General features: G+C 38.6%; 1 protein-coding gene across 2 annotated transcripts in view; it reads right to left on the bottom strand.

The window, feature by feature from the left end:
* The window catches only part of PLXDC2 (plexin domain containing 2), a 418,222-nt gene that overhangs the window by 104,739 nt on the left and 300,469 nt on the right, over nucleotides 1-13,014 (bottom strand). For both annotated transcript variants that reach the window (XM_036242142.1, XM_036242135.1), the window contains exon 6: nucleotides 11,262-11,380. In XM_036242142.1, coding sequence (XP_036098035.1) covers nucleotides 11,262-11,380 — 119 coding nt within the window. The remainder of the gene's footprint in view (nucleotides 1-11,261; nucleotides 11,381-13,014) is intronic.

The following is a 13,014-nucleotide window of genomic DNA, read 5'->3' on the forward strand; positions in this document are numbered from 1 at the left end:
AGTTGATGTGTCTCTCTCACATCAATGTATCTCTCTCTCTTCCTCCCTCTCTCCCTCCCGCTCTACCTGAAAATAAATGCAAAAAAAAAAAAGTCCTCAGGTGAGGATAAAAAAAAAAAGTTATCATGGAGCTGGAGGGGAGCAATGGGGGGAAAGGGGGGTATCTGTAATACTCGCAACCATAAAGATAAATAAATAAAAATAAGAAATAGAAGTGTCAGAGGGGATGGGAGGTGGTAGTGGCAGGTCATAGGGAACTGTATTCCCTGCAAGCTAAGGCAATGACTTTCGATTTTATTCCAAGTCACAGAAGGAAGATTTTAGAGGGTTTTGAACAGAGGAGAGATGTGAAAAGGACCCCACTGGCTGCTGTGTGATCAAGACTGGAGGGCAGAGGGGTATCGGGGGAGCTAGTGAAGAGGGCACCCCAGTTGTCCAGGCAGGAGGCGGGTGGCTTGGATGACACTAGAGTGGCAAGTGTAGGAGGTGAAAATAGAAAGGAGAGGAATTCTGGATGAACTGTGAAGGTACTGCTATCAAGACACGCCACACATTTAATAGAGTGAGCAAAAGGGTGGAGCCAACAATGCCGCCAGGACCTGGTCTCACTAGCAGGAAAAACGGAGCCAGCTTTTCGCCAGGGCCACCATGTGCACACGTGCTCACTCAGCAGCAGGCCCGGCGGAGGGTGAGATCTGGGTGTGCTCTGGGTGAGCTCTGGGTGGGCTCTGGGTGGGCTCTGGGTGTGCAGAGAGCCTGTGCAGGTCTGCGGTGGAGTACTGAAATGTGCTGAGCTGGAGAAGACTGGCGGAAGGGTTGGAGAAGGATGATAACTTGATGGCCAGGTCACTGGCTTCAAACACTGTTCTTTACAACTTCGTAGAATTCATGGATAAGAGCCTAGGCTTTCTAAGACTGTGGCATTGTATCCTCATTAAACATTAAAATAAAAATGCATGAGAAGCTTTTGATTGCCCACATTTTCCTAGAAGCCACCCAGGCCTCTTACAAAATAATTACATATCGGGTTTTGCAAAAACCGCTTTCATCCATTGAATTCCATGACTAATGATGTAAAAGATTAATGAGAAAGAGATAAACAACTCCAGGCTTTCTCATAGATTTCTTTCTGAAACATGTCTGCCTGTCTCCACCTGATATTGTCAGTATCATTACCACTCTGTCTTCCTGGACTGTAATCTGTTTACTTCCAAATACCGAGGGCACGGGGTTGATCCGGGAGAGGGTCACTCACTCGCTGCCGCAGCTCCAGAGTGAGGCCGACCAGAGCCCAGGTTTCTGCGTGGGTCTGTCGTTAGAGACTGTTCAGATGCACAGGAGTCCAGTTAAAACCACATTTAAAGTGAGCTGTTTTGTGGTTAATAGCAACAAAACAATGGCATGTGTATGCATACATCAAGATATGGAACAAAACTGGCACCAGAATGGGTTTGCCATCCTGTCACGAGCACACTTATTTTTTTGGAGAACTTTGCATTTACAAGGATATAAAGTACACAAGTCAGAGAAGTCATGACCAAGGATGATGTCCAAGTTAAAAAACTCTAAAACTTTGCTTGTGAGAAGCTCTTTTGTACCATTTCTACACATTTATATTCATCTGGAAAATGTCTCAAGTTAGTTCCTCAGGATGTTGGGAAACAAATGTGAAATTATACACTCTTAACTACATGAGTTTTATTATTATTATTTTTTTATCCTCACCTGAGGACACTTTTGCATTTATCTTCAGATAGAGTGGGAGGGAGACAGGGAGGAAGAAAGAGAGAGAAACATCGATGTGAGAAAGACACATCGAGTGGTCACCACCTGCACAATGCCAACCAGGGCCAGGGACAAACTGCAACTGAGGTACATGCCCTCAGGAACCGAACCGGGACTCTGGTCCACGGGCCATCGCTCTAACCACGGAGCCAAACCGGCCAGGGCACCACATGAGCTTTTAAAAAAAAAAAGTAGTTTAATTATTTTCAGGTACCTATATTAGTTGCCTTTTATGATTAAGACAAAGCTATATTTTACTTGGCCTCACAGTGATTTGCACTGAATCATACATTTCTGAGAATGAGTTTGACAATTGCATTCATTCACAAGATACATAGAAAAGAAGCATTAGTGCCGGTTACAATATGCTTCCGCTTGGACTCACACAAGCACTTATATTTTTTTTTTTTAGGTACTGTAATTTTTATCCCATTTTATAAGACACAGATATGCTTATTCTTTAAATAAGCATATTTTCCTTTAAGTGTGATAGTGAAGCTAATTAAGTCTAGCTGCAGAAAAAAGTTGCAGTAACTAGAGAAGGTTAAGGCAGGAAACATATTAGGAGTAAGCCAGGGTGGCTCTTGCATACTGGTCTTTGGAGGAGGATTCAAAGTCCAGAGCTGCCCCCTTTCTGCACTGTGGATCATCCACCAGGATGCAGGGCCCAGCACAACGCCTAGGATGGGAACTTTACCGTCCGTCTCTAACACAGCGAGGCAACAGCATGCTGCTTCAGTCAGAGGTAATAGGATTTTATTTTCCTGTCTCTTCTGTCCTGCAAACCTCGCCAAAACATTCATTTGGTTCCATTATGGACCCAGCTAGCTATCTAATAAGCAGCACAGCATCTCAGCAAGGGCTTGATTGGATAGTGTGTGCGCCAAGGTATGAATCACAGGCCTATCAGAACGTAACCGGAAAAGAATTACACTAAGCTCATTTCTGTTGACTCTTTCTTCACTCCCTCGTCAGCAATGTGGTGTCTGGTACCACATACATATACGTTTCCACCAAAGCTTACTGTTTGACCCATTCTCACTGGCATGACAACCTTACTTCCTCCCTCCTCTTCCTGAAACGTCTGATCCGGCTTCTGCGTTTCTCAGTAGGGCACCAATTTGACAAAGTCACACTCTCTTTTATTATCATCAAAACAACATATAAAATCAAGAGTGCTAGCTCTTAGTTGTCTAAAAACGACATTGGACTGGAAAGGCTTTGGGTGAAATTCGACATATAAAAATGCATTTGCTTTACTGTGTGTTGCTAACATTTCCCACACTTGCTGGAACCCCTTTTGGTTTACGGTGGCGGAACTCCTCCACGGGCAGGTATCCAGGTATCGAGAAACCACTTGACGGCACGAGAGCAAAGGAGAACCCAGGGCTGAAGCTACATTCTTAACACCCTCCTGCCCGTCTCCACAGTCACACCCTGCAGAAAATCTGGAAGGAGACAAGTAACAGCAGAAAGGTGATGGTAAAGACAGACCCTCCATAAATAAGAGTTTCAAAGTTCCTCTGTGCAGAGGCTGGGGCTGGCCCGCAGTCAGGAAGAAGCTCGAGGCAGAAATGGGAGGGAGCGCACCGCAAGCAGCAAGCCACTCAAGGCTGCTGACTTCTCAGGAGAAAATGCAAATCTATTATTTATTTGAAACCTTCAAATATTTAAATATTGGCAACATGTCCATTGTATTCACACACACACACACACACACACACACACACACCCAGTGTGATCTCTGATTTAAAGGTCGCCCACCATGCACTGACAGACCAGAGCTGGAGCCTCATGTACAGATGAGTGAGGCGGGTGCTGGCGGCTCAGGCAGCCCATGCGACTCGGCTCAAGAGTTAGAAGTGTGGGGGGAACTTGATCCGGAATGACAGCTAGATAAGGGAGCTTTTCTAAACGTGGCTTGGGAATAAAACACTAAGGGGAAAGAAAGGGGATTAGGAACCCCTGAACCCTGTGTTTGAGGAGATAGGGATGTAGAGGTCTTTCCTTCAGGAATAAGACAGCTCTTTGGTCATGAAACACCAGAACAGGAAGACCGCATGCGGCGGCCCTGGGAAGAGCAGCATGTGACACAGACCTCAGTGACAGACCTCAGTGACAGACCTCAGTGACAGACCTCAGTGACACTCAGGGTAAAGCAGAGTGAGGCATGGGGAGGGGAAGTGCCCCAGAAAGATCAGATCCGTTGCTCCAGGATACTGTGACCAGCTAGTGGCAGGGCCAGCATCACAAGAAATGTTCTATTTCTAAATTGTTTCTGTTATTTTTATCCTCACCTGAAGATATTTTTGCATTTATCTTCAGATAGAGCAGGAGGGAGAGAGGGGGGAAGAGACAGAGAGTGAGAGAGAAACACCGATGTGAGAGAGACACATCAACTGGTCACCACGCACATGACCCCAACCGGGGCCGGGGACAAACTGCAACCAAGGTATATGCCCTTAGCGGGAACTGAACCCAGGGCTCTCTGGTCTGTGGGCCAACACTCTAACCACTGAGCCAAACCAGCCAGGGCTCTAGAATTCTTTTTTTCTAGGTTATAAATTCCTCTACCCAACTTCCTTCCTTCCTTCCTTCCTTCCTTCCTTCCTTCCTTCCTTCCTTCCTTCCTTCCTTCCTTCCTTCCTTTTGCTATTATAAAGATAAAAGGTCTAAAATTGTCCTTTTTTACAATATGGAAAATAAAAAGAAATAAAAACATCTGGAACTTTATGTGTGAAATAACTAAACACTAAAATACATTCTGATAAATTATATTCTAAATAAAGCCATGTAGATACAATTTTGTACTTTATGCATTTAAAATACAGGGAAGTGCTATAATATAAAATCATCTGTGTCTACATTTTTCTTAAAATTACTTCTTGAGAGTTAATAATTAGCATTTTATGTCATCTGGGTTTTCTCAATGTTGTATTATACATTTTAAAATAAACTTTATTTAAATAAAATAAATATAAATATCAATCTACTATAAAGTTTCTTGGATGCATATCTATTGTACTAACACATGCAAACATTCCCAGACATGCAGCAATTGATACAGAAGGTAAATTACTTCATATTTAATGGCAATTGGTTTACTGTTCAGTTCCTTTTGGCTTTCTCTTACTCTCTTGAATTATATTTTCCCATAAATCCTACAAGCTCAAGTGTTCATCTTTTAATACATTCAGGATGTTTACCATGAATGAAGGGTCATTACAGTTTAAATAAGATAAATAGTCTTAAAAAATGCGTTAAGGATGTCATTTAAACCTACAACCTATCGGCAATGTTCATTTATTAACTCTGCATTCATCCACAGGTCCAGTAAATGTTGCACTAAGGAACATTAGGTTTAAATGCTTAAATGGTAGAAGAGATTAAAATATGATTTTACCTAACAAACAACAAAGTTCCACTAAACCAATCTTCTCTAAAATTTGCTGAAAGAGACAGTAAACATTTCAGACAAGAAAATGCATAGAACAGGCTTTCAAGTGGGGGCCGTATCGCGTGACTTTGCACTGCCACCACGCAGGAAGATTGCACGACAGGTTTTCATTGCAGTGTCCAAAACTGATGGCCACCCTGTTCCTCCCATGAGGTGGTAAGAAAATCACCCAATTTGCAAAAGACACATCTTTCCCTAGTTTATATCTAAAATAACAATGAATTCAAAATATAATAGAAGATAAAGTCAGAGGAAATGCAACTTCTGAAATATGATGGTATACCAGGATAGCATCAAGGACTGTAAGAAATCTGACTTCCAATTTCTACTGTTTTGGGAAAAAATTTTATGAATAGGTAGTGTCCTTGTTAAATTATGAATGGATGAAAAATTTCAGGTCTCTAGTTATTATAATCAAGCAAATAAACATCACTAATGACAACTTAAAATAATATAAGAAATCTGGGTTCCCGGGATATAGGTAGTTATTAACACAATAGGAAATGGGAATTCAATTTTCCAAATTCCATTTAACTTAGAAAGAATGCATGTTTTTAATATTTTTTAACCTATGTACAACTTCTTTTCCTTTTATAAATGTAATAAAATTAGATGCTGTGGAAAGCAAACCATTCTCCCACGCTCTCAAGTGGCTGAGTCACGGTATATTGACAACTAACCAGGAAGGACTGTCAGTGACGTCACAGTGACTGAGGCAGTTTGTGGGGAGGCAGCGCGGTGCACTGCCTCGGCCTAGAGGCTCGGGGGTCACCCTCCCTCAAATGGATTTGTGAGAAAGTTACTTAACCTCTCTGGGTGTTCCAGGTTCCTGGTCTGAAAATAATAAATGTCACTACTTCTAGGTTTCTGTGAGAATTATATGAGATATATTTTAAGCACTTAAAAACTGGTATATATGAGGAACTCAATAAAGGCTAGATTTTTCTAATTTGGAGGTTGTATTAAAAGTGAATAGGGCCCTGGCCGGTTTGGCTCAGCGGTTAGAGCATTCCAGAGAGTCCCAGGTTCGGTTCCCGCTAAGGGCATGTACCTCAGTTGCAGTTTGTCCCCGGCCCTGGTTGGGTCGTGCAGGTGGTGGCCACTCGATGTGTCCCTTTCATGTCGATGTTTCTCTCTCTCTCTCCCTCCCACTCTATCTGAACAAAATATGGAAACATTGTCCTTGGGTGAGGATTAAAAAAAAAAAGTGAATAGGACTTCTGGTTATGGCAGATAAACTCGTATAAGACTATTTCTACCACTGAGATCAAGCAGGAAAGGTGAATAACATGTGGAAAGCATCTGCTGAAGGCATCAGGTGGCTATCAAAGAGCGAGGACTTGAAAACTCAGAACTCCAGAGAAAGGAAATCATGAAGAGAACCCAACACCACCTTCCCAACAAGACATCTGACAATTCCTAAGCCAGGTTTAGAGACGGAGGAGCTGCACAGAACGTCACGCAGTCTCATGGCATTGAAGAAAATACAGGAGTGTAGGGTCCATAGTAAGTACCCAGGCATTAAGTGGAGATTCCTGAAGGACAAGACTCTGAGAGTAAAGGCTAATCAGAAATAGACCAGTCTTTACAAGCACTGTTGCTTAACTTAGAATGGGCTTAGCTAGCACTGCACAGTATAAATTTGTCCCATCCACTAACAGCACCACCAAACAAAAAATAGTAAACCCTCTCTGGAGGAAGAACACATCATCTACAACCTCTCGGTATCAATTTAGTATTTTGTAGACAATGCCTAGCATTTGATGAAAAATTACCTAGCAATCAGGGAGCCATGAGCCATGAATAAAAACCTACAGGAGAAAAACAAAAAACAGATGACAGAAACAGACCCATAAGAAATCTAGGTATTAGAGTTATCAGCCACAAACTTGTACAGAACTATTATTAATATATTTAAGGAAATAGATGACACGGTGTTTAATTTCATGAGGTAATTAAATTTATGTAAAAGAAACAAATGGATAGCCTGAAATTGAAAAGTGCATCAAAGTGAAGAGTTGATCATTTGAGAGGACATTTTAAAAAATATGGTATGTTTCTTTTTGGCTTTGGTTTCATCCTAAGTAAATTATATTTTTGAAGTTAACTAAAATAAACAGCTGTGTAACAAAAAAGGTCTGTAACTTAAAACACAATTCTACTATTTGGTTGAATAACACAGAGCTACGACCTCGGGAGAAATAGCTGTGTCTCCACGGTCTCTCTCACCAGTATGGTTAGGAGAACACTGGACTTTGGTGCAGGAACTTGACTGTCTGAGCAAATCTGCAATCAATCATTTTAGGCGTTAGTGCTTTCCTATCTCAGTCCCATTGCAAGCAGGATTATTATGAGAGGTATAAATATATTTTCTAGTTCATTGATCATTACCTAGTTTGCACTGTAAAACCTAAGTTGTTTGAGAAATGACATGACAGAATTGGAGGTCATTAGAGTGTTTACTACGGATATATTCAGAGTTGTTAAGGGAAACATAATGAGCTACTAGAATAAATCATCTGAGGGTAATAAAATAAAATTTGTTTCAATAAATGTATTTAATGCATTACTAGTTTGACTCTACAATTTAACCAAGTTCTTTATTGATAGTTTCTGCATAAATCATTTTTTTTCTTCTAAAATAAAATAAAATAAAATAATAAAATAAAATAAAACATAGCTGGCATTACCAGCTAGAAGCAACTTATTTCAGAAAGAATTACACTTACTTTCTATCTATAATTTTGCTTCTATAAGTTTAACTTAGACAGAAACACAAAATTATACTCCTTATATTTGTATATTCTCATTATGTTGTTAGCTCTGTAACTTAAATAGGAATGCTTCTGATTTTGTGGGATAAAAATTGTGTAATATATTGGAATCAGATAAAAAAATTATTAAATACTAAACATCAACAAATATTTATTGAAAAACAAATGAGAGACACATTTGTAAATTGTCACACATAATCTCCTTGGGGGAAAAAATGTTGAGGTCTTGTGGAGTCACCAAAGTAAGGTTTTTAGTCCTGGATTTACCCCCACTTAGCTCTGCAAACTCCAGCATGTCATTTAACCTTTCTGACCTAGTCTGCTTAGTTATAAAATAAAGCTAATTGCGCATGATCTAATTCCATTTTTAAGCCAGGCACATTTATTAATCATCTTCTATGTGCCAACATCTTTGTGAAAGCTAAAAACAATAAGAATATAAGATATTGTTGAAGAATTGAAAACTATCATGTATGTGAAAGCATTCTATCAAGGACAGTACATTATGTAAATATTTTTTAAAAAATATTTTTCTATGGATTTTTTTATTTTGAGAGAGCGAGAAGAAGGGAAAGGGAGAGATAGAAACATCGATGATGAGAGAGAGGAACATCGATTGCTGCCTCCTGCAAGCCCTCCACAGGGGATTGAGCCTGAAACCTGGGCATGCGCCCTGACCGGGAATCAAACCAGTGACCTCTTGGTCCCTGGACAATGCTCAATCACTGAGCCATGCTGGCTGGGCTGCAGACAATGACTTTATGCTGTCATGATTATAAATATTTTTTTCCTAGAAGTCCCAGGAGCATATATCTCTCATCCCAAATGCACAGGTACTTTCATTGTGGCAAATTTTACAAATAGAACTTTGCCTCTGCAAAATAAAATTTATAACAATTATCAGAAAAAAAGGTAGAACAGGAAATAAAAAACTGCTTTCTAATAAGGAGACAGGACAGTAAGGCAAATCACAATCTAATGACTTCTTTAGAAATGAGTGTTCAGAAGGACTGATGTTCAACAGGAAAACAATCAGAGAATATCAAGAAAGTGTTAAAAAAATAAGCTGATGAACAAAATAGATCCAGAGACATGGAAGAAGGAAAGAGACTAACAAACCTCAGAGGAAAATGGGGTAGGGGGAGAGAGATAAACCAAAGAACTTATATGCATGTGTGCTTAACCAATGGATGGTGCGAGGAGGGAGGGAGGGAAGAAACCGGGAGGAGCCAGTCAATGGGGGGAAAGGAAAGACATCTGTAATACTTCCAACAATAAAAATAAATTTTTAAAAAGTGTTAAAATTGCCATGCATGAGGCAAATGGAGATATTTGCTAAGAGATTAGGTCAGGTAGATAGGTTAGAGGCATTATGTGTAAATCCTCGAAGAAGAAGGTTGAAGGTTGGTGGTTGAGCATTGATCCATGCATCAAGAGGTCACCAGTTCAATTCCTGGTCAGGGCACATGTCCAGGTTGTGGGCCAAGTCCCTAGTGGGGGGCACGCAAGGGGCAACCAATCTATGCTCTCTCTCATCAATATTTCTATCTCTCTCTCCCTCTCCTTTCCTCTTTCTCTAAAATCAATAAAGAAATTTTTTTTAAAAAGTGTTAAAATTGCCTATCAGCTTAATATTTCCCATGTGAAAACAGAAAAAAACCATAATAAATTTTCTTCTTTGATTAAAATAAAGGAAAAAAATTAAATATTAAACCCATTGTAAAGAAAGAATAGGACAAATAAACTGTTACTCTTCGATGCAAGACACCCATTGAGAACAGTGTAAACGGAGATGGTAGTTCAATAATAAAGACTAGAGACCACAATAAAAACACAAACCTTTTTTTTGACAAAGGCTACAGTTAGTGAGGTTTAAGACTCTAGACTTACTGACCCTACGTATTTCCAGAAACTTTACCACTGTTGGTTAAAACTGTTTAAAACTAACATTCTGTAACATCACTCTGCAATCCCAGCAGCAGACTACATTATAATGAAAATTTGATTGATATGTTCTCAGTTTCCAGGGAGTGATACAAGAACATGGTGGACTATGATATCAAAACACAGCTCTGGATACAGAAGCACCAAGCAGAACATATCCTATACTATAATCTCTTTATATTATTATCCCAAGCAAATGATTAATTGCACATGCAAGATTCTTCAAAGGAGTAGAAACATCTAGCCTGGTTACGAATTACCAAAAGTTGGCCTATTTAATTTAAATATTACTATGCTTCACTTTATAGAAAAGAAAAACTTCAGAAGACTTGACCAAAGTGAATTCCTTTTAAATTGTCATCATTCTCTTAATAGCCAGGGATTCCTTTGCTAAGAAAAAATACTTCAATTGAAAATAAGATATTGAGCCTGTATCATTATAAATACCCATCAATCTATGGGTTAATAATGCCAATTTCAATCCACAAGGTCAGAAATTCTCTTATGCTTACTGACTGCCAAAAATATCACATCTGTTGTTCCTGGAATTTTATTCATATAGTTTTTGTTTTCTTCTCCCAAAAGTTTAGGTTGTCTAATAGACCTTAATTATATTGTCAATATAGTTTAAAGCCAAACACGCTGTTATTCTTATTTAGATGGTCCTTAAATTTAAGACTATAACTTAGTAAGTTTCCATTGTTTACTCTGTCAATTTGGTAAAATAAAACAAATCATAATTTTAAGTTCCCGTTTCTATCACTTAGATCTCTAATGAATCTTTCCTATTGACTTGCAATAACCACTGGTGAAAGGCTGTCTAGGAACAACTTCAGGACCGGGTCATGGAGCCATACAGGTTTCCATGTTTACAAATACTATTGAAGATATAACCAAAAAATCACAGAAACTGACAAGGCCCAAACAAACAAATACAAAAATTATTGCATTCCAAATTGAAAATACTTTTTCTTAGTTATTTCATTATAATATCACAAGAATATAATTATTCAATAATTTATAAAATCCATGGATCATAATGCCAATGATATAAGAATACAAAACACACACACACATACACACACACACACACACACAAACCAATCCAAAACAAAGAATTAACAATCATTGCTACCCAGTAGATTAAAAATATATATTTTTTTTATCATGGAAAAGAAACCAAGAGGTGAGAAAAATGTTTGAGGTTCATGACTATGAAGTGTCTCTTTCTTAACACTAGAAGGAAAGAAGAGATAGAGGTCAAGGTCAAGGGTGAAGGAAATCTCTAAAATATTACTTACCTCTTTGTATCCAAAGATGATGCGTCCGTCTATGAGGAGGGTTGCCTGGAATGTGAAGCTTCCCAGGTTGTAATTATCCTGGAGATGTACGTGGTCCCACTGAACAACCAGTGCTGTGCCTGCAAACCCCAATCAGAGCAGAAGAAAGACAATGAGAAAAACATATCAATTCTGGTGGGAACCTTCGCAAAAACACGGATCTAGCCTTCAACTCTAGTAGTTGTGCTGCTTAAATTTTATACAGTTAATTGAAATTCTGTTACTGAAATAGCATTTGGCATACGGTGAGCTTTCAGAGCATACAAGAATCAATGAAACAGATACATTTGTTCTGGAGATGATGATGAAATCATGTTTCATGATACCGCGGATGAAGACATTGATGGTATCTAAATTTAATTTAAAGTTTCTGAGTATTATTCTACAGTTTGGATTTTGGCCATCACTTGTTAAGAAGACTGAAACTTCAGCATGAATGCAGTTTGTTAAGGCACACGGTTTATTCTAATTGTTTTAAAGTATTTATTATATCTCTGTAAATAAAATGTTAACACTTTATTCTTTTGATTTAATGGTACGTAGGGGTAAAAGACCACAATATCTACTGTTAAAACAATAGAAAGAGAGAATGAATAAAAGAAACATTTTCCAATTTAATAAATAGCATTTAGAATATTGTTAAAGAATTGAGTACTCTCTAAATATTTGGTAAAATCTAATCATACTGAGGTTAACATTGAGCCCAGTATGGGGGAATTTTGCCTTAGGAAGTCAATTAATGTTAATGGGTATTTTCTGCTTAAATTTCCATGAGCCACTTTCAAAATGCAGCCCAAGTGATTTGAATGAATTTTGAATACATTGACAAATGCCAAGACAGAATGGAAAACATTCAGGAAAACTAGAATCACTTATAAAAGACCTCAACATATCTCTTCCATACATAGAATTATACTCTTCCATGCTGAAGAAATTCTTTTAATATGAATAGAAATATTCTCCTTCGATGCATAATGCCTGCATTTCTGTCTTTGTTGCATTGCTTCTAGGAGTCTGCAAGGTAGTTTAAAGGACCCCAGGCTAAGATTTCTGAAGCCTACATGAAGTACATTGGGACAGATCATTAGTGCTATATATCATGTTCTAATGAGTCGATCTACCCATGTTTATTATAAAACTATTAACATAAAATATAAATTGAAACACAGTTTAATAGCCTCCAATGAGAATTCATATATTTGTTTTAACTGACATTGTTTTTTCTCTATTTAAAACCAAAACACAAACAAATAAGAAGCTAATACTTTTGCTTAGCTCTAAATATTGGATTTTCTGTGTGGTTAAAAAAATCATGTTGCCAAAAAATGTTATACAGTAAATGAAACTCATAGAACTAAAAGAGCAAAACCTGTTTTCCAGGTCAGTAAATATCTGATTGAAAAAGAAAAAAAAAATCAAGATTGTATGACAGAGAGCTATTGGGTGAGAGAGCATTGGGGTGGTGGGAGAGTTGGGCCCAGAGAGGGCATGGAAGCTCCACACCCCTTCCCGCACACTTTACCCTGTGTGTTTCTTCACTCTGTTTCCGAGTTCATCCCTGTACCAGATGACCCATTCGGAACAGAATCCTATCTTTACTGTGCTTTTGAGTATAACTTAATACTGAGAGTTTTTGACCAAGATGGCAACATGGGAGGCTCCTGAAGTCCCTTCCTCCATGGACACACACGATGTATAGCTACACACAAAGCAA

The sequence above is a fragment of the Molossus molossus genome, unplaced genomic scaffold, assembly GCF_014108415.1.
Source record: "Molossus molossus isolate mMolMol1 unplaced genomic scaffold, mMolMol1.p scaffold_m16_p_1, whole genome shotgun sequence".
NCBI lineage: Eukaryota > Metazoa > Chordata > Mammalia > Chiroptera > Molossidae > Molossus > Molossus molossus.